Here is a 22,791-nt window from a genome sequence, read left to right on the forward strand (position 1 = left end):
GTGTGAGTGAGCGATCAGTTCATTATGCAGTGGGATTGACCTTTGACGGGCCCTGCTCCCCTGTTTCTACAACTAAAGCTGGGCCTGATGGGCATTTAATGTGCACTGCAATCTACTGTCAATCAGCATGGGGAAACAAAGAGCAGCCGTGTTATTGCTGCTCCCTCTCCAGAGGCCCGCCTTTATGGAAATCACTTGCATGTTCCATTTGGATAGGGAGAGAGGGACGGAGAAAGTGAGAGTGTGCAGATGTGTGTGTGTGTCAGTTGGCATTGTAAGTGTGCAGCTTTGTTGATTTGTTTGGTCTGTCACTGTCTGTCTGACAAAAGCCTCAGCATCACTTTGTGACTGAAGTCTGGGTGTGGGAATTTAACCTCAGCGGGCGACATCTCAGAGACTCAAAGAATATCTGCCTCCGCCTGCGGGGGTACAGAAAGCTGCCTTCATCGCGGTTCTTTCAAAGCACTTTCAAAACAAGCACTTCTTGTGAAAACAGTCAGGAACCCATCAATGATCCACACCTCTGTATGTAACGTGTTCCTTCCTTATGCATTGCACTTTATTTTAAAAGTCCCTGTCTTCTCTCTCACACCAAACACAGGCAAATATAGTCTTCAATAAACACAATATTCACTCATGAATCATTTTCTAAACTAAAGTGCAGAGGTGCTTCAGGAAATTATTTCACCTCCTCTTTAAATTAAAATTTAGATTTTTGGATATTGAATTACTCAGGAGGAATACACAAGCTTGTGGCTGAGTGCCACAGACAGATGAGGGATCTTTAGAAGTATTGAACGACAGATTATTGCATTTCTGGATTTCCTCTTTTGACTAAATTAAAGATTAAATGTCCTTTTTATTGTCCGAAACTCTTTTGTATTTTAAAAATTAAATTAAGGCCATTCTTTGTAATGTTATAGCCTTGGTCTGAGATTTTATTATTGGTTTATACACCTTTTTTATTTACTTTATTCTGTCCTGATTTGTATATATTGATTTATTTTCTGTTTTAGTGCCTTATTGTTGTACATTTTTGAGTCTTTTAAAATTGTATTGTCATTTTTTGTTCTTATTTTCCATCTGTGTTGTTTCACTTTTTGATATTTGAAGCACTTTGAGCTGCATGTTCGTATGAAAGGGCTTTAACATATAAAGTTGAGTTCATTCATTCAACCTATTTAATACTGAGGAATCACTGAGGGCAGGCCCTCATTTTCAATGACATCGAGAGTACAATTAAAACACATTAAACGAAACACAAGAAAATAATAATAATGATAATTATAAGTAACAGGAAATTAAACAAGTAGAGAAAGCAGAGTTCAGTTAAAAACAGTTACATTCATGGGCAGAGTCATTTGTATTGAGTTTAATGTGTGGTGTAAAGTGTTTGTGGAATTTCAAGTGTTATCACTCGAGCGAGTTTGATAACGACTATTAGACCAGTTTAGGAAGTTTAAGAAGTGATGCATGATGGTAAATTTCCAGATAGAGCTTTATGAATAAATAGTAGCCAATGCCTGTGACGTCTAAGTGCTACTGATGGCCAACCAGCTTCATCATATAGGATGCAGTGATCGAGAAGAGTTGTGTTGCAGTGCATCTTCATTTATACTTAAGGTTGTTTTGATAAAATCCACACTGACTGCACGTGCGGGGTTACTGATACTTGATGGACGAGCACAATAAGTATAGTACAGAAGCCACGCATGTACTGATTAGCTATTAGCAACATGCCAGGTGAGCAGGTGCCGAATCGCCTCCTTCTGCAGCTCCACACTGTGGAAGCAGCGAGGCAGAAGGTCGGGGCAGATAGCAGATTCCTGAGGTGGGATCTGGTGCCACTTCAGGAGAAGCAGGCAGGATTATTGATGGGCCAATTAGCAGCCAGTGTGTGTGTCATCTCCATCCACGGGGGACTCTCTGATAATTAATGAATAATTTAGCATGCCTTTATGTAAATGCTGATAGGGGGTAGAAGTCGCTGGAATCCCGAGTTTCTATTGTTACGGATTTGACAAAGTACACCTTTGAAGCAGAGGGGGGTCCCCTTTGTTGTGCGCTGTGGAAACAATCATAGTATTCTCCTCTGTCGAAATATAATCATTTACCTTAATCAGTTTCACTTCCCTTTCAAAGCATCCTAGTATTGTTGTATTTCCCTTCATGAATTCACTGCTTATTTTGCTTCCCTGCCAGTTCGCAGATCAATGACGAACTCCAACCCTTGTTCATGTGTAAGTCTCAGATAACATGTAGCATGAGGGTGAAATTAACCCCCAGAAAAACACTGAAAGAATGACCGTTTGACAACGTGTCCATCAATATGTTGAAAGAAACACTCTAGACCGAGGACTTAGTCGAGACAGGCCGGAGAAAAGTGATTGCAATTAAGCAGCTGTGTGACATTAAAGCAGGATTGTCTGAGCTCCTCTGAAACGCTTTTTCTGCTCGTCAGTGATTTATTTTTATCTCTCTACACCTCACTTTGGACTTTGTTGGTGATGATCTTCCTTTGTGCACAAGTGTGTGTCCACGCTACAGGTTTGCACTGAGCCCGTCAGAGAGGTCCCTGTGCCTCGCCGTGGTTTGCGGTGAGCTTTATGGTCTGGATTGAGCAGGATTTCACTTCGGCTTTAACGAGGTGACACTGAATGCTCTCCTCCTTCCCTCATTGGCCCTAAAAAACCCTTTTAAGGACTTATGGAGGGCTGTCTGTGAGGATGTTAAAATGTCACTTAACAAATCAATGCACTCATTTGCATGCCAACCGTGAAGCCGGCGTATGTGCCTGCGCATGTGTCACTGCCAGTGTGGGTGTGTAATGAAACGCACATGTTGTCAGCGGCGGACTGTTTTCTTTTGTATCGATTACGGATGAATAAAGCAAACACTTGTCAGGTCTGTATATACTAAAATGACTGTTTAAGAACAAGCTGTTCAAAACATCCTGGAAACCACATTCAGTATGTGTGACAGTGAAACATTATGCGTTTTCACATGAAAAGAACAACACTGCTGGACCACAGAGTCAGTAGTTAAATAAAGTTGTGTTTAGTCATATTGAGCTCTTATTGTGCGTTTTATTAAACCACATCAAATTACACAAACATCCTCAGCAGAAGCCAACCTGTCCTTATTACTTAACGGAGAAATTTGGTAAACCTGGGCCCCATTTGTACAAGTCCAAATGACTCATAGGAACAAAATCGGTCCAGTAGATGGCCTCCGCCGTAGCCACGATACGGCTGCAGTGGCCGCAATATAATCCCCTGGGGCAACTGCGCCCGATCAAAATACGTCCACTAAAAGAGTTTGTTTTTGCTACTGACAGGCTCAGATTGTTACTCCAGGTGTCCGACAACATTTCGGAAATGTTCCCTACAAAGATTACCCTTTTTTAAAAGCAAACCAGAAACAGAAGTCTCGCTCGAGAAGAAGTCTCGCTCTGAAATCTGGCGGGTGGTGAGATGTTACCTGAACAGTACGGTGGAAAACGTGAGTTAGAGAGAGGATTTGTTTACGTAGAGGACTGCCAGCAGGAATATATTCCAAAAGCCATGGCTGAATATTTACCTGATTTCGACAATGAAGATGAGGCATTTGAATTTGATGGCCGTCCTTATTTATTTGAGCCAGAGTATGTGGACGGAGAGCTCATAGAAATTGAAGAGAGAACGAGGAGAGAGAGAGAGAGAGAGAGGGGGGCAACAGGCAGAGGAGGATAAAACAAATACACTAACCTACGCTTTCTGTACACCAACACAGCAATCTTTAACAAAATCTCTCTCAAGCTCTAACTCATGTTTCCACCGTCCTGTTCAGGTAACATCTCACCACCTGCGTGATTTCAGAGCGAGACGTCTCCTAGAACGAGACTTCTGTTTCTGGTTACACAAAAAGGATCTTAGTCTTTAAAAAATGACGATCTTTGTAGGGATCATTTCCGTAACGTTGTCGGATACCTGGAGTAACAATCTGAGCGTGTCAGTGGCAAAAAGAAGCATCTTTAGTGGATGTACTTTGATCAGGCGCAGTTACCCCAGGGGATGTTGAAGCTCTTGCGGCCGTATGGCGTCTACGGCCGAGGCCATCTACTGGACCAATTCCAAAAGTTTTTGTTCCTATGAGTCATTTCAACACCCAAGTTTGTCAAAAATAGGGCCCAGGTTTAAAAATACCGAACTTCTCCTTTAATACGAGTTTATTTATTCTCTTTTCTTCCTTCAAGTTCAACAGCCTCCTTTAATTTTCCCTCCTATGTATTCCCTCACTCTTAGCACTGCTCCCCTTTCCCTCCTGCTCCTTCTTCCAGTCATCCGATCCTTTGGATCAACTCCTCTGGAGTTGCCTTGCCCCGAGGTTGACAAGCACTCTGATTAAAGGGCTTATTAGCTCGCTGTAAATGAGAAGCCGATTGTCATTTTGAAGCAGGCAGAGGAAGCCTGTTGCCAGCCAGGGGGAGAGAGGGGCCCCCCAACATGGACGAGGAGGAGAAAAAAAAAGCAGTGGGTGACGTAAGGAATGAGAGCCGTGCAGCAGTCGCACAGCTAACAAACCATTTCCTTTATTCTCATATTCACACACAGCGAGAGAAGCCCAGATGTGTTGTGTGTGTTACTTCAGCTCCCCCCCCTCCTTCCTGCTCGACTAATTAGACAGGTCACAACTGTGAGAGTTCTGGCTATGGGTCAGCGGAGGCGCTCGCTGGCAAGTGGAACTTGAAACTCTAACTCCAACTCTCTCCCGCTCACTCCTCCCATCACTCTTAGTATGCCTCACCCGCTCTGAAGGCAAGAATATCAAGTTATGGGGTGAAAAGACGGCGAATGAGCAGTGATTGGGAAAGCATCTCCCCAAAACAAACATGTCATGGTGGATTTGGTCTCAGTCAGACAAATGGCATCGCGTAGGCTGCAAAAGTGCACTAAGTGGTCCGATTTACAGCACAGACGATGGAGTAAACAATACTGATTGAGGAGTAAGTGAATGCGGCAAATGATGCTGACTCAAACTCACATGGTAGTGGTGTTGTGGTTGTTGTCTTCTCTTTTTAGTCTTTAATGACGAATAATATGATGCAGCTTAATCTTATCTCTCTAAACTTTTTTACTTAAAATATTTCAACGTGCAAGAGAAAATCAATACGACAAAACGGCCATATCGCCACCGTCTACCACAACAGCAGCTAACAAGCACCTGCAGAGAATCCAACCATCTGTCGGCCTCCGTACAGAAAGGCTAACAAGCTAGCAGATACATCACCAGCGCCGTAAGACACATCCACAATGGGATCAAGTGAGTAGACGCTAAGTCAACAGTCATAGCTGATTAAACGCAGGGCCACAGAGGAAGGCTTCGGAGCGTGCTGAATGAGAGAATATTTGGATAGCTGAAGAGAGGAGCATTGTTGTCTCACATGATTATAGAGCTGGCTGGAGGACTGGACGCTCTCCCCGCCTGGCTGAGGGTGGTGAGGTCTCTCCGCACAGAGCGGAGATGATTAGGATGAATGAGTCAACTGATCAGCTCGAGTGTAGCTGGCCTTCGAGGAGCGGTTATTAGGCTGCTGGGTTATGAGGAGCAGCAGCTTGTTAGTGAAGGGTTTCTGTGTGCATGTATGGAACGGGAGAAAAGGATGTATGCTGAACTGTTCACAGGCAAAAGCAGTATAAATGAATTACTGCAAAATTTGATGGTTGTAGATTCTCAAATGGGAAAATTCACCGGTTTACAACAGTTAGTTCCAACCCAATCCTGGATCCCATCGGCTATAGTCTGACGACGATATAGCCTCTGGGGACAACGGTGAACATGACGGGCATGTCCGGTTTAAGCAGCGGTGAGCAATAAACAACTTCCTTTTCCGCGTGCTGCTTTGTTTACAGAAAAATAAACAGTTTTTCTTGCGAATTACGTTCAGCCTGCTGGACTGTTTTTCCTGCATAAGCCGCAGCCTGCTGATACGTGATTGGTCAATGCTACTCAGACTAGAAGCGTAGTACAAACGCAAACCAGAAGAACACTCGCCGTCCCTAAAATCCCTGCCTAGGGATTACACACTGGTATATAGGGATTAGTTCCCACCAAGTAATCTGATTGGATAAGAGGCATTTCATGAGTGCTGATATAGAGAACAACATCACAGGGACTTTTCACTCTGTGTATCACACCGCCTCAGCCAGGTGTTCTGAATACATTACAGCAGACTGTGTATGTCTACATTGGTACCTCTCAATCACACAGCAGACTCTTATTTCACTGGTTGATGATACATTAAACAAACAGATAAATGTACGTGATAAAAAACAGCTGATCTATGGTAACCTGTAGACAGAGTGCAGAAGAATGTTTGGGTTGCTTGGCAACAAAAGTCCAGTTTCAGTTGAGTTGTGGGACTAGTTGAGTTGGTTGACTGTTACTTTTTACAACCATTTGCTGTTTGTGTACCTGTTGTATGAAAGCAATATCACACTCGAGGTTGTGATGTTGTTCTGAATATCATCACGGCTGTGATTCAGTTACAGGCACGAGCTCACAGGCCGAAAATATTGTAGACAAGCAGTACATTTAAAAAAATAAACTAAGTTTTATGCTTACAATGCAGAGTGGAAATAATTTTGTTTTCTTATCAGCAATAAAATAATTACTTTGAGGATTATGCATTCATCTGTAATATTTTGAATATATATTATATTAACAGAAACGATCCTAACAAATACTGTAATAATGTTCTATTTAATGTTGCCAAACTTTTATCTTCTTGCAGATACAAGAAGATAGATAGAGGGTTAGACACTGTGCTTTTTTGTGGTGTCTGCTTGCCAAAATAAATATAAAATAATTGTTGCTATATTAAGGTTTGACTCAACATATTATATTTGGATGGGAGGGGGGGGTTTGATAAAGCAGATATGACAATACAATTGTCCCGGAGTTTGAGAGCAAAGAGAGACAAAGTGCTGCAGTGAAGAAGTGTGTAAAAAAAGCATCTCAGTAGACTTTGGCAGAAGCAAAACGAGAGTGTGGAGGAGTGCAGGAAAAGGGAGAAGGACAACATTAGTGAGTGAGTATGTCAGCGGCAGTACATCATCCCATTTCTCAGGCTCTCATCGCCCTCCTCCATTACGTCATTGAAGAGGAGGACTAAAAAAAGAGGGGGAGGCAGGGGAGAAGGGGGGACAGCTCGTAAAACACTGAGCACACAGTAAACATGTCCATCCTTATGCATGACAATACCCCTACAGTGAGCGCTGCCTGACATTAGCCAGATAACCCCCTGTACCCCACGTGCTAGTTCCCATCCAACAACAAGGCTCTCAGTGGAGACACCAGGGGAATAGATTAGCGCTTGGCTAACATGGCAAACTGTGTTCTGCTACAGGAGGCCAAACTAGGCCAGACGACGTTAAGATTTTCACTCACTCAGTCATTCACAAGTGCCTAAGTACATCTTAGTGGTTAGTGACTGGCCCTTGCAGTGGTTTACCTCAGCTCACACATGAATTCCCATGAGGTTCCTGCGAGGATAAGACGCGGAGGCACGGTGGGAACGGCATTATGTGCGTCCCAGAGGCTGTCTGATCAGAGAGCGCAGTGCGGATGAGAGGTGAATGTAAACAGCCGTGATCTTTGACTTTGTGTAGCTGGTGGTCTGAGCTGGGGAGCTATCATGGCAGGCTGTGTGTCGTGTGGGAAAAAAGTGGGGTATGCTTTTGACCTCTGCTGTAATACTCTTGTAAAAGTTGCTCTAAAAACTACCCATCTCTCTTGACTTGATCATAAGGATTCCGGGTAATGGACTCGACTAACATGATGACGTAGGTTTTGTAAGCGTGAGAGGCTGTCAGCATATAAAAGTGACAAACTTCAGAGGTCAAAGATGTTGGTAGTGTGAGTATATGGGGTTTGGCTGGTAAAGGTGATTTGGCTCATGCTAATATGACACTTGTCTGTTAGCGCTGAGCAGCCATGTAGACCTCAGCAGGCAGGATTAGTACTGGGAGACCACATTAACAGCTGTGAGATCACCATCCAAGTTCAAAGCGAAGATTAGCCAATGGAAAACAGAGAACTTTCACTTTAAAGAGCAGCTCCAGTCATGTTGTAAGATGTATAAAATGCTCTGCTTGAAATAATAAATTGTGTCTGATATGTTTTTTCTGTAAAATAAGTTTAATTACCTTGTAAAAATCCTCACAAAGCATCTTCTCCTTTTCCCTCATTAAAAATTCCTGAATCTGCAGAGTCTATGTGCTACGTTTCTCCTTTTTTACAGACGAAAACAAAACACGTCTCTGCCATCGTTGAGAGGTAACTTGTAGAAACTTAGTTGGCTTGAAATGTAGTAATTAATAGTAGTAACATTAACATTAGTCAGTATTGAGTTTGCAAAAATTACGATGACGGTTACAGCTGGCTCGCACATCGCCGAAGTGGTTGCCATAGGTTACACATAATGATACACATAGTGTCATCCCGTCCATTAACGGGATTGGCTCCTTAGGTTTGTGATGTCTCAAACCTGCCAATCTGAAAACGTGTTGTTCAGCCTGTCCTTGGTACACTGCAGTTTAAAAGCAGACAGGCCCAGCCATGGAGATGACTGCTGATGTTGTCCCTGATATGTCTTGTAGCACATGAGAAACACCACATGGAGATGTTTACAAGGTTAAACACTTGATTTACACTGGAGGGGGTCTTTAAGTTTGATGCTGCTTTAGGCCAGTTTTGAGCACCTGGAGTAAAAAAATGCTAACGAGTAAAGACAAAAACACACAATTAAAAAAATCTTATTAGCTACCTGGCAAATATAAGACCAATATTCCATTACCATGTAAAACTGTCTGGTTCACCAACTCCCGAGAAACATGTCTCTGTCTATGTATGTGCTAAAGTGCTCACATTAAGTCTTGACATTTCTTGTATTATGTGGCTGCCCACGATACCATCATGTTACTTTTTAGAGGTGGGGGACTTTGATCACGAGTGGGATTCAAAAATATAGCAGTGAACAAAAACAAGAAGAAGAAGGTCGCTGAGAACTGCTTAGCCTGAAGAAGTTGGGTGTTGATTCTCAGAGGGAGCGGTAGTGATAACTTTTATATTAGAGGGAGTATTTGAATCATTGTTTATTCAATGAGTAATCTAATTCAATACTGACAGGATTACTTTAAATTTGGGTTACATTTGACGAATACTGACATGAGAAAGCACTTGTCATGCAGAACCAGGGAGACATTCATATTATAAAATGCTCACTAAGAGAATAAGGTATGCAGTTTACTGACTGTTTATCCAAATCATTAGCCTCTTCCAAGCCAGTTCAAGGAGGGATTATTACGCCTGTGTTACATCTCGTCTTTTATATAAGAGGCACAGAGGCAGAATGGTGGGGTGAAGTTGTTCAGCCTCTGAGCCGGCATCGGAGGTAGTAACAGAGGCAAAACAGCAGCGTTAGTGTCAACAGCGGAGCGGAACAACGCTGTGTGTGTGTGTTTTATTTTTATTTAGACTTTATTTAGTCGGGTCATCTAATTAAGACGCGTGGTCTCATTCTCAAGAGAGACCTGCTTAGACAGCAGCAACAACACACTTACGGACAGACAGGACATTCAATACAGAGATACACTGTTTGTTTACACAATCGCGCACATTTTGTTCACGCAATTTTGTTCACGCAATTTTGTTTCTCTTCATTAACGCCAGAGAGTCATTTTCCACCTTGTAAGGAAGAAATAGTAAAGAGACGTCCCCTATTAAACTCATGGTACAAAGATATCTTTGTAACAGGCTTTATTTTGGTGTCTGACATCCATAAAGCAGAGATGTGTTGTACTTACAGTGAGGGTTTAACACATGTGGTGGTGACCTGTGGTCAGCCCTCTCAGTATCAACTTCTGACCCATCACTCAATCGCCTCTGCCCACTGAACAAGAGGAAAGACGCTCGCTCGATCTGAGGGCAGTTTAGCTGATGTCTCTGTCACTGCTTTGAGTGAGCTGATGCTTTATAAGGGGGAAAGGGGAAAAGTAATGTGCTGCCCATTCCTCCCATGTGTGTGGTTTGCAGCTCTGTCAGCGGCACTGCAAATGGGCCCTGTAGAGTTCAGATAGGTTAGAGAGTGATTGCACCCAACCTTTCGGATAAAGAAGGGCGGCCTTCTTTTGTCGGTTATGATTGGACAAATGTGGATGCCTGTTACCTCGGAATAAATGCCCAAAATGAGAGACAGTAGGTGCTTTTTGACAGCAGGAACTTTCCCAAGGATTAGAAACCTTTTGAGGAACTCTGTGTTTCGATAACAGGAATCAGGGTCTACATTTAGTTCCGGGGTAATTGATTTACCACCTGAAAAGTCCCTGCTCGGGGGGTATTACTTTCCAAAGGTCCAGGAACTTTCAGGGCGGGGCCTGCAGTGCTGATTGTTTCTGATTGGTCGAGTACTCGTTTTATTTCACCCGCCATGTTTAAAAGACTGTAGCTACAAGCTCACTGTTATCATCGTGCTTTGAGATGGATGCTAACAGGCTAACTGTAGTGTCGCACAAATGATGATACCAGCCCGTTCGTCACGTTTTATAAAGTCATCTTTGTTATATGGCCGTCATCTTCTTCTTACCGCCACCTACTGGACTGGCGGTGTAGTGCAGTTACTTTTACTGCTTCTCCATACATCATTGGCCTGATTTGCTTAATCTTCCCAGGACTTTAGCCTGCTGTGGAAACACAGACAACAATGGGCCACAGGAACCATTTAGTTCCTTGGACCAAGGCCCCCCATGATCCAGCGCTGTATTTGTTGGCTGCCGGTGTTTTATATCAAATAAATCAGTTTTTATTAGTGTAAAAACAACAACATGGTGCTTTATAACGATGTAATTAGGGGGATAAAGCTGCTTAAATCTTAACTCCACCCACCCTTAGTAGGAGGAGATGGCTGCTTTAACAGACTGTGGTTTCGGCTGCTCCATATCAGTAGCTCCACTGAATCCTGGACACATGACAGCACAGGTAAACACCGACGTGCAACTCAAAATACACACACGCTTACACAAGCATACACACAGGATCACCTGCTATCGCACTAATGGTTCGCAGGCCCGAGACGTGAGATGTGGTCATATATAGAGGAATGTCAGAGCGGCTGACAGTGCCCAGAGACATGTAGTTATCTGGTGGAGGAGGGATCAAGTTCTTAACCTCTCCTTCGACCTCCTGGTAAAAACAACAAGCAGCCCCTGATCTCTGTGGCATGCCGCCTCGAGATCCCGCTGTCTCCGCGTGTATGTGTGTGCGGACCGAGAGAAAGGGAGTGTGTCTTTACAAGCGAGGGTTAGAGTATACTGTAGGCACTTCAGAGCATGCTTGACTTAAGGCGCTGATGTGTTTGTAGCCGGTAAGTCGGACAAAAATCCAACCATTCCTCACACAGGTTTTCTCTCCAGGCTTCAGTGTTGTGTGAGCCTGCGAGGTTAGGTTAGGACTAGGACACATCCAACGCAAAGAGCAGCATAAACCAGGCTACAGTTTGATGTAATGCTCATATCATCTCCTTGACTATGAAACTCTCTCTCACAACAACAAAAACAAGCTGCCGTTTTGCACAGCAGCACAATCCTTTACTGTGAGAGGGTTTTAATGGCCTTTCCAGATTGGGCCCTAATTAGCTGTTAATCATCTCAGGCTCATAACCAGAGTGGAGACAGCAGGCGCGCGTGTGTGTATGAAAGCGTGTGTGCATTTGCATGTGTTTGCGTGTTCTCTCCTGCTGTCTATCCGTGTGTTGCGAGGCCATTAGCAAGCAGACAAGCTAAAGAGAGCCAAACAGCCCATTAACTCTTTCACTCTTCCTCTCTCCTCTCCGCCGCGCTCATCTCTCTCCCAACAGTACCACAGTTGCCAGCTGACACCCTCTAATGCCAGCTATCTGTCATGACCAGAGACCTGTCCACCCACACATGCCTCCCTGTACCTCGTCTTCGGTCCGTTCTTTGCTTTATTCTTCCTGTCCATCCTCCTTTACTCTCTGTCTCTGTGATGCTGTGTGTATAGGTTTTGCACCATGCAGGCCTGGGCCTTTTAAATTTTCTTTATTAAATTTGTTTGTTTTGTTGCCTTTATTTGGAGAGAGAGGACAGTGGATAGTGTTGGAAACAGGGGAAGAGAGAGCGGGGATGACATGCGGCAAAGGGCCGAGGCAGGGAGTAGAACCCGCTGTGAGGACTGTAGCTTCTGTACACGTTCATTAACCGCTGAGCAAAACCTGCGCCCAAGCATGATTTTAATACAGAATAAAGCCTAAAATCATTAATTAGCAATCGCACAGTATGTGGTTATAAGGAGATATTCACAGCCTATCTCAAAGAGCTCCTTTTACACTGAGCTTCCGCCTACACCTGCCTGCTGGGCTCACCTACAAACAGGATCCACATCTCTATTTGCACACAGCACAGAAAGAAACCACAGCCTGAAAGCAGTTACGAGAAGGTAGCAGCACACGAGTGTACAAACTAAATTGCCTCTGCAGTCCTAAATTGGGCACAAAGGAAAGGACCGGAGGAAACAGAGGGAGCAGAGGTATAAGAGGCTGGCGCACTTAAAGCGGCAGTGAAAGGCCGCTTTGTGCTCACAGGGGCACAAAGCACATTAACACACAGATGCTAACAAGTTGGTTTCTTCAATATTATGTTAAGTGTTGACAGATTTTTAGTGTGTAAAATAAGATTACCCAAATTATGAATATTTTAGAAAGTGAGCGTGTTTGAAATCTGTATATAAACAAGAATTACTCAGGAGAGCGGCATTAAATGAGAGCAGCTGTAATGTAAGCAGGTGGAGAACACAACAAGTACTACAAAGACATGTTAGAGCTGCAACTGATGATACATATTAATATCAAACAATCTGTTAATACAATTCCTAATTAATTTATTCATTTAGGCTATTACTGTTATTATATAGTATATTATATTCTCGTATTCTATAGGTATACATTCATATTATACTATACATAATGCACCAGACTGTACCATACAACACCATATTACATCCAATATTTTGTCTTTACCACTGTAATATACATTATTACATTATCATTATATATATATTATTATTGACACCACATACTGTATATTGTATAAAACTATATTATATTATACGACTATATACCAGGCATTCCCAACTTGTGGGACGCCAAATCATTGGCAAAAAAAAATTTAATTATTAAAAAAAAAAGTTTTTAAATATTTTCAAACAAAATGATTTTTAAAACATTTTAGATATTTAATAATTAAAACACTTGAAATCTCCTTTCATTTTTTTTTTTAGCGTATTAGGCCTATCATTATGTATGAGAGTGCATTTCTCCATTGTTGAATGATACCGTTATTTAAATTGTAATTAATAATTCGTTAAGTAGCCTCTTGCAGACAGCCCCTCCCTTTTAGTTTCTGCTTTCTGTGCGGTGATGACGGACAGCTCCTTTTATTAAAGTGCTCTAAGAACACATTATTTGGCCTGAGTATTGTTGATGGTCGGATGTGGGCCGCGAACATTCTTGAGATTTTCAAGTGGGCCATGAGTGGGAAAGGTTGGGAACCGCTGCTATATACCATACTATACTATATACATTGTTACTATTGACTTAATATTCCGTATCATAATACATTATATACATGCTGTAATATACCATACTGTATTTATTGCCTCTTTGATATATCGCACCTTATATTGTACTATTTGTTATACCTCATATACTAAAAAATGTTGTCACTTGTCACTTTATCTCATAACTGTCACTTTAACTTGTCACTTACTCCTACTTGTGTAACGGCTCTTATTGTATTTATTTTATCTCTTCTTATTTTTATTTTGTATTTACTTACTTGCTATTTTGTCTTTGTGCTGCTGCAAAACCCGAATTTCTCCTGGGGACGAATAAAGTATTATCTTATCTTATCTTGATTATCTTGAAAAAAGAGAACCCTAGGCAATATTATATTCAATTTACAATAATATACAATATAGAAAAGCAGCAACTATCCATATTTAAAGATTAATTCAAGGTGTGTTTATTTGTTTTTTTAATAAAATACTTAAACAGCTGACGAACAAATCAGAGCAGTCATCTTCTCAATGATCGAGGCCGGATGATACTAAAAATTAACCACGCTTTTTTCGTCCTTAATACAAATTAACACAATTCTCTCACCGAGTACAACACTGCAAAAAAAAAGGCCCATCAAGCCTCCCCCGATACATCCACCTTGGCCTCGACCATGCTGACAGCCAAAGTGAGAGAAGTGTGTGATTAATGATAGGGGGCCTGGTCATATCAGCAGGCTGGTTAACAGACCCCACCACAAGACTGCACAGGTCACACGGCACACCCAGCCTCATCAGCACCCATTACTACTGTGGGCACACATCAGACAGGAAGCTGCATCTGTTTCTACCCAGAACATCGGACTGAAAGGGAATGTGGCAAAGACAAGGCTGAGGATTTATGCAGCAACGAAGATACAGACTTCTTTGCTTTTTAACCTCTGATTTTGTCTTTATTTTCACCTTATTTATGAATAAAAAATATTCCTTATTTAAAGGACAGTCTGGCCTTTGATTCTCAGTAAGATTCTGTAGAAAGCTTTTAAAATTGAAGGACTAAAAGTAGAGAAGAGAAGCTACTCCAGAAACAAACAACAGACACAGTAAATCTATCCTGTGCTTTATGACCTTCTTGAGCAGAGCAAGGTAATCTGATCTAAAGAGGTACCTTAGTTTTACAGCCTAATGTGTGTGAGTGCGTGTGTGTGTCTGCGTGTATGGAAGAGGAGAACATTTACAATGAAAATATGACAGCAAGTCTGACAACATCCGACACGCATATACACAGAATATTTCTGCTCTGGCCTGAGCGGGCAGGAAGGAGAGATCAGAAACAGGATACTGCGTCTTTTCTCGGCACACAAACAAAGTCACGATCACACACACGCGCACACACAGGAACACACTCCAGATGTGTGTGAGGAGCAGAAAGAGAGATGTTGAGGACGATAGGGATAAGGACGCGAGGTGATGTCGGATCACTCTGCCAACACAGAAATGTGAGAGCGAGGGCATGTCGGAGGAGCGGGAGACTCAGGTAACAGGAAGGACTGTGAGACGATCAGGAAATAACACTGTCCGTTTGAATTAGCATTTCAGGCTAAAGTAGGACAAGCAGAAACCTCTGGCAAAGACTTCAGATGGTGAGAGTTATTTGACATGTGAGGCACCAACAGAGGGATGTGTGTGTGTTTTCAATGTGTGGCAGCAACTTTAAAGTGATAATCTGGAAGGTTTTCTTTTAAATAAACGTAGATGTAGATCTAAAAATGGTAATATAGAGTGTAAAGTTGGTACGAATTTGCCGATGTGTGTCTGTATGGGTCCATGTTTCTTACCAGGCGATTGATGCGTACGAAGTCCTCTGGGCTCTTGGCCCAAGGCGGCAGCTCCACATCAGAGACCACGGTGCCCTCCTCCATCACTCCCAGGTTGTAGCTGTTGGCGTTGACAAACATCTCGGGGAGGTAGTAGAACTCTGGGATCAGCTCCTGCGCGGGTTCAGCACAGAGACACATTTAAAATTACACCGTATAATTACATAATATCAACACTAGAAGGAAAAAGGCATTGACAACAACATCTTTTAAACAGGACCATTTACTAGTCTGACGTTGCCAGACCAATTTATTTCTGACGTTGAAGAGGGTTTACTTGGCTCTGGTTCGTCACTATTCAGATGTACTTGTTGGCTTTGTCTGTATGCAAGTTTTTCTGCTTCCAAAACAGACCCAACAACAAGATCCAGTCAGCCAAATTCTTTCCCAACTATGATGATTTTATTTGGCTGCCTAAAAGAACACAGAGTATTTTAAAATTGGCAGATGAGGAGGAAGAATTAAAGTTATGACAGGAGATGTAACCTCATATGTTTGGTCAATTTGTCACTCATAACAAAGCAGAACTATAACTGTAATGAGGATAAACGTTAAGATAAAGTTTGAGCTTTAAAAAGTGTACAGAAATCAGTGGTAGCCTAAACTATAATGTTATTGTTGTGTCTAAGTGATTGTGGCACACACGGATGGATCAGGACGCCTCAGTTCTTGGCTGCTTAGTGTAAATAGAGAAAAGCATAGAGCTTAAAATGTGTATTTGTGTTTCCTTTGCATGTCATGCATGATTTTCTTAATGTATTGTTTTCATATCTTCCTATGTTCAGCACTTTGCATTGCAATTTTTCACAATAAGTGCTTCATAAATAAAGTGTGACTTGATGATTTGATTTGAATTTGTACTAAAATGTTGACGTTAATATGTATTTTACAGCACAGCTTCAGTCCTCACTGAAGTGAAGAGCAAAGACAAAATATGTGTCATTGTCCTCCGTGGTCAAGTGGAAAAAGTAAGTCTTCTTCTTGAGAATCACTCCTGGAAATGTGCATATTACCATGGCAACGCGGACCAATTCCGACTTGAGTGATCAAATACAAGTCCGAGGTTGCATGTTTTGGATTCCGACTTAGCACCACATGTTCAAGTAGCCCAGTTTGGAATTTAAAAATAGGCGACATCATGCGACTTTTTGCTGTTCACACTAATTTGGAAACATCAGATCTGTATCACACAGTTGGGACTCTTTTAACTGCAGTATGGATGCAGCCTGATTGACAGCATTTGTTTCAGGGTTTCGATGGTAGCCCTGCTGTCTGTGCACACGGCTTCTGTGTCTACAAGTGCTGACTGGTCCTCTTGAGAAGGACAGAAAGATACAAACATGTTGACAGTCTGACATCAGAGATGAACACACCCTCACCAACACCAAGCTGACACGCTCTTCTCTGTCAGGCGAACAGAAACCATGACTACAGCCCAAGAAGCAGCTTTAGGGTTTTTTTTGTTCGATGCAACATGATCTCAAAAAACCATAAACAAATATGCAAAGTAAAAACATGACCCCTTTTTTTGAGATTAGAGGCACAATCCATCCACCTCTCACTAATAGGGTGCAAACATCCAATCAAATGAGCAAGCAAACACACAGGTTTAAAACAACACGGCACTTCCTCACTTCTGAAATCTCCTCACTCCACAAAACCTGACCTAAAAGCAAAGGTCGACCTCTTAACGAGTCCTCCAGCTCACCCGGGTTCACTGGCTGCAGCCTGCTGTAAATTTGAGCTGGAGGAGGTGGTAACACACGCACACACACACACACACACAGAAAGAAGCACACTAACAAAACCTTGAGGGCTTCGCTCCCTAAAACTCAAGCCTGCCCTACGTGGACCATTATGTGCAGTGGCCCCTTTGCTCCGGCCTGGTCAGAGGCCAGCCCCTCTGATCCCCAATCCTGTCCTGTCATGGGTCACTGGAGGGGGCTCTGGCCTCTGGGCTCCTCTGCTACACTTCCACTGTTGCTACTTCTAACCCCTCTCCTCTGCTCTCTCCCCCTCTGATGCCTTTGGGCTTAGGCTAGGGGTCAGGGGATTGGGGATTGGAGGTCACACTAGCGTCACCCAGGCTAGAGACGCATTGAATCTGGGTGTTGTAACCTATTATCACCCCTTCTTTACCAGCGGGCTATGAAAACACTGGGGCTTTTTGCCCTCTGGCAGGGAAGGAGGGTTGCTATCAATGGCTCTAATGCAAAAGCTAAATGGTGTACTTAGCATAGCTAATTGATACATCTCGTCCCTAATTCCTCTTTTGCCCGGAGCATGAATATGTGCGTCCAAGTGGATAAAGTCGACGGACTTTCATTCATAATATGCAAAAAATTCAAAGTGAACAAGAAAGCCGAGTGATGCGGTCCAGATTTGGCCTGTATTTTGATGTGAGGTTGAGCTCTCACAGTTTGATCCACATTGACAGGTCTAGACTGAAAGAGCAAACGAGCGTTCTCGTTGGGCTTTCGCAATCAAGCGCTGGCCAGCTATGTAGTAACACAATCCATATGTTTTATCGGTGGGATGTGAGGGGGGTGGTGGTAAACGCAATCAAGCGTCAAAACCCCCAACACCACCGCTGTTCCCCCGTCCAGTGACCCAGTGCCAGGAGACCAAGCAAAACCCGGCTTTGACAGAGAATGTCTGACTGTAGTCGTAAATGTTTTAGGAGAGCAGTTAAAGTGTGCACTGGGGGGTTCGAAGGCCTTCAGTATGAGAATGACCTGCGCTGTTTCAGGGCAGATCCAACAGCTCGGCAGAGTTTGGGGGCCCAACGGGCAGGGATTCAAGTCCAGGTTATAGCTGGCTGAATCTGAGACAGACGGCTGGGACAGATGAGGATTAGTCTAACGCTTTGATCAGAAGAGCAGGAAGCTTTCATTGCGTAGGGACAATGATTGGTAGTGACTGAACATTACTCTTTTGAAACCTTTTCTTCTTTGTCTGGAAGGACGCTGGATGGGGATTTATCCTCCTGTACGGCTCTGTGCTTTATCTCTTCTAACTTCTAATCTTCTTACGAGTCGACTATCTTTAGAGGAAAGGAGGTTACTTTTTGAAAAGTGTTTCCATATCGTGTGTGTGTAAATCAGTACCTTAACATCAGAGGTGTCTCTCTGGCAGTTCCTCCAGGCCCGCGACACTGAGGAGAAGGTGCGGTCAGCGTGGTCAAACTTCCCGCCTTGGAAGTTGAGGAAAAATGTGGTGAAGGGTTCCTGTTGATTGGAAAAGAAAAAGATCTAAATATGAGCTCAGGATTGTGCTGATGTAATTTTTTTTAAAAGTAGGGATGCACGATATTATCGGCACGTTATCGGAATCTGCAGATAATGGGCTTGAAAATGACATATCGGCAGATATATCATTTTTCTGCCGATATTTTTCGCCAATAAAACATTGCTTTAATTCTGCCTAACTGCTCGATGATTCCCTTAAAAAGCGCGACATAATGCTACGACATTAACTCTGCACCACGCCTCTTCCTTCAAGCGTGAAGAAGGGTGGAAGATGTCTGCTTTATGGCAGTTTTTGGCCACTACAATAAGAGTAGGCATGATATCAACTCCACTACAGGGGAGACTTGATGTTCTCTGCTATCAGGTGGGAAAAAGCATGTGCCTAAAATATCGGTATCGGTATCGATATCGGCAATCTGCAAAATGGGTTGGAAAATATCGGTATATCGGATATCGGCAAAAAATCCAATATCGTGCATCCCTAAAAAAATAATTCCTTTCAATTAAACATGCAATAAGTCTGTATTGCCCGCAGTTCAATAAAGCACCAAGAAGCAAAATCTACTCTATTTACACACCTCCTTCAAAGTGGCATCCTAAAATGAACAAGTGAAGTAACAATAATCCCAGTGAGCTCATAAAGCCAATCCACTGCTGCTGCTGATGCATTTCTAATCATGTATAATCTTGTTAGGGCGGATCAATAGCTGTCTCTCTGACGCAACAGCTCCCAAGTGACATGGACACAATATGCTGGGCCGCAGCTACAAACTGCTACTGTAGATGGCTAATTAAGTTCAGCCCGGGATGACGTCGGCCTCATTTGTTTAAAAAGAGAAAGTGAGGTTAACCACGTTGTGTCAGTGTGTGCGGTTAAAACAACACAACAGGATTAAGTGAAATGTAAAATCTCATAAATAAACACAGAAATCACGCACAGTGTTTACTGCACAAACAGTTTTCAGTTGCTCTCTGATGTTACGTTTGGTTTTTAAGCGGGGGGTTTCTGGTAAAGTGGCTTTAGAGTAAGCCGGCTAATGATGTGCAGGGATCAATGAGGTAAGTCTACTGGGAGTCACTGAGACAGTGAGCTACTGGGACAATAACAGGAGAAAACTGCACGTTGGAGAAACTTAGTAACCCTCCGCTCCCTCGAGTGCAGTATGGCGAGATTGATGGCATCCATTCAACAAAGGTACCAAAAGAGAGCAACCCGGTGCACACTGCATATACTATTAACAGACAAATCAAGTCACATGGAATACAAAGTGAACATTTGTTTTTGTTGTTGTTCTATTGTTGTTTGGTTACCACATATTGTAAGATAATTACGCGCAAGAATAAATGATTACAGATCTGCATGTGATGTAATATTTAGCACACATACACTCTTAATTTGATATAAACAAATGTGTTTCTAGGAATAAGATAGCTCATTAGGAATTCATGAAACTCCAAGAGGAAACAATGAACATAAATTCAAAAGTCCATTAAAATGTGGTTGATAATTAAGTTGAATGTGCAAATCCCCGTGCATAACTACGCTTTTAAAGCTCAATGAGAGTGGGGCTTTTTTTTACAGCCAGTGTATAAGCTGCATAATCTCCATATTAAAGACTACAAATATGCATATATGTTAAAGGAGAAGTTCGCCCCTGGAAAAAGCCAAAGCTGGTGTTCTCTGCAATCGATAGAAGCAATAATATTTGAAATTGGTGCCATAGCTGTGGAGAAAGTTGTACAAACAGCTCGTGGTTTCACCCATTCTACATTCCTACAACACCCAGTATGCAATGCGCCCCTCCCTCTGAAAGGAACGGCCCAACGAGCGACGCTGGAGGGAATTACTACCGTTTCACTGCAGGCAATGGCTCAGAGCGGTACAGAATCCAAGTATGTACCGGTGGATCGTCTAAAAAATCTTCAGGTCTGCAGTCTACATTTCAAACCTGACGATTTTGAACGAGACATGACATCGGAGGCGGGCGTCCTAGATTGAGGAAGTGTAGTTTACCAAGCTGCCTGGCCAGACAACGTAAAACGTGTCATCTGGTGGAGGTTTTCCAGAAGCGTCCTCCAAAGACACAGCGAAATTTGCATTTTTTTTCCTACCATAATGGCATTAGCTCTCCATAATAGCATGATAGGACTGAGGTTGAAAATCGGCGAACTGGCCCTTTAAGATTTGGAAGCACGTCATTAATTTTCATGAGTTTTATAACACTGTAATAAAAGCAACAACAAAGAAAGTTGCACAAGCTTTGAAATCAATGCTGATTTTTAAATGAGGTGTCTTTTTATATGCAAAGCACTTACGATACGCAGCAGCCACATGAGGGTGAAGCTGGAGGTGGAGTAGTGGGTGCCGTAGTGGAACTTGGGCACCTGATCGTCGTCCCAGGACTCATATCGGTCTGAAAAGAACGCCGCCCTCTTTGGATTCAGAGCACCAATGGGCTGTGGAGAAATACAAACATAAGACATATTTTCAGATATGTAAAGAATAAAAAACAACCCGCCACTTCTTTAACTGCTGCTCGACATGATATCGGTGATAAAGGCGAGAAACGACACATAGTAGCGGGAGAGCAGCAGGATTGCTAAATGTTCCTGTGAATGCATTCAGGGAGCACTCTGTAGCATAACATTTGCAGAGGCAAATGAAGCTGGTAACCTTTGTGCAATCTCAAATGAATATTAGATGATGTTTCCCTTCAGACAGAGATCAATCCATTCCCACAGAGTGCTTTTTCGAGGCTGTGGAACAGAGCCCCCGCAGCTGTAGTCTGTCAGAGAAAACTAATGTGCTCCAATGAAAGAGCGCCTACTAGGAATATCAATAGCAGGGCTGCGGGTTCCTTTAATTTCTACTTTTATTAATCTGTAACTAATACACCGGTCACCTCGCCCCCTCATAGTCTAGAAAAATGGTTAAGTTGCATTAATTTTCCATCGCTCTACAAAACCAATAACCCCGTGCAGCTTGGCTATTATTTAAATACTCATTTATAGAAATCACTTTCAGGCTGGTTCAATTTTTATTAGTCTTCTGCTGGTTGTGCCTCAAACCCCCCCCCTTCATCCCTCACACACACAGCGGATCAATAGTAATGGAATGATGGCCTTTTGAGGATGAGGGGCTAGTAGGGCGTGGATCAATTGGATCTCTTTCATATCATAGGGTGCCTGTCACAGCGAGACTCATCCAGCGCCGGGCACTGATATTGATCTGTGCTCTGGCTACTGTGTTGTGTGGGTGTAATGGGGCATGCTTGTGAACATGTATGTGTGTGTAGTGGGAGGGATGCACGCAGGATTTCTGCAGAATTGGTTGCTTATTTTTGTTTAGTGTGTGCATATATTGTAAATATTGAGTGTGTGTGTGTGTGTGTGGATTTACTCTGCAAAATGCCTCGTGCCACCGCGCTGTGTAGCTGTGCGCTGACAGTGATGCACTGTGGGCTTCCTCAGGGCCACTGGGGGGTGGGTGAGTACACAGAGTGAATTATACATCAAGCCCATTGGTCTGATTTATAGCCCTAATAACAGTCGGCTCATTAAAAAAAGAAAAGGGAGAGGAGGCATATAAAATAAAAAAAAGACTGGAAGTGCCACAGTGACAGAGAGAGGGAGAATTGTGTGTGTGTGTGTGTGGGGGCTGTTGGTTTGCCCGACATTGTTTACTGCTGTAAATTACTGTGGGGCTGGCGCTCTCTGCTTACAGTAGCTGCAACAGAGCGGCGGTGACGGCGCCGTACATCAGAGCGGAGCGCTGATGAAGCGCCTGCTGCCGCCCCGCCACAGATTGGCCTAATATGTCGTGGCAAAGGAAAGCGCTCTGATGAGGACTCAGATAAATGAACCAATCTTGTAGTTTTAATTAGAATAGAGAAGAAGCCGCAGAACAAAAGATGTGCTGGCGCTTTGAAGGGGTAAACATGGGAGGATTCATCTTGGATTACTTTAATCAGTTGTTCATCAACAGAGGAGACGGAGACGCTGTTAGAGAGCCGTTAAAGCTCACAAGACATAATTACAGCGACTAAAACTAAAGGTAT

At 42.9% G+C, this 22,791-nt stretch overlaps 1 protein-coding gene across 2 annotated transcripts in view; it reads right to left on the reverse strand.

The window, feature by feature from the left end:
* lrba (LPS-responsive vesicle trafficking, beach and anchor containing) overlaps nucleotides 1–22,791 on the reverse strand; it is a 226,148-nt gene that overhangs the window by 35,001 nt on the left and 168,356 nt on the right. For both annotated transcript variants that reach the window (XM_069665172.1, XM_069665171.1), the window contains 3 exons: nucleotides 21,050–21,190; nucleotides 18,593–18,712; nucleotides 15,447–15,599 (listed from right to left, as the gene is read on the reverse strand). In XM_069665172.1, the coding sequence (XP_069521273.1) occupies nucleotides 15,447–15,599; nucleotides 18,593–18,712; nucleotides 21,050–21,190 (414 nt within the window). The remainder of the gene's footprint in view (nucleotides 1–15,446; nucleotides 15,600–18,592; nucleotides 18,713–21,049; nucleotides 21,191–22,791) is intronic.

This window comes from Semicossyphus pulcher, unplaced genomic scaffold (genome assembly GCF_022749685.1).
Source record: "Semicossyphus pulcher isolate SPU_LCO1_2020_fin unplaced genomic scaffold, fSemPul1.0.p SCAF_17, whole genome shotgun sequence".
NCBI classification, from domain to species: Eukaryota; Metazoa; Chordata; class Actinopteri; order Labriformes; family Labridae; genus Semicossyphus; species Semicossyphus pulcher.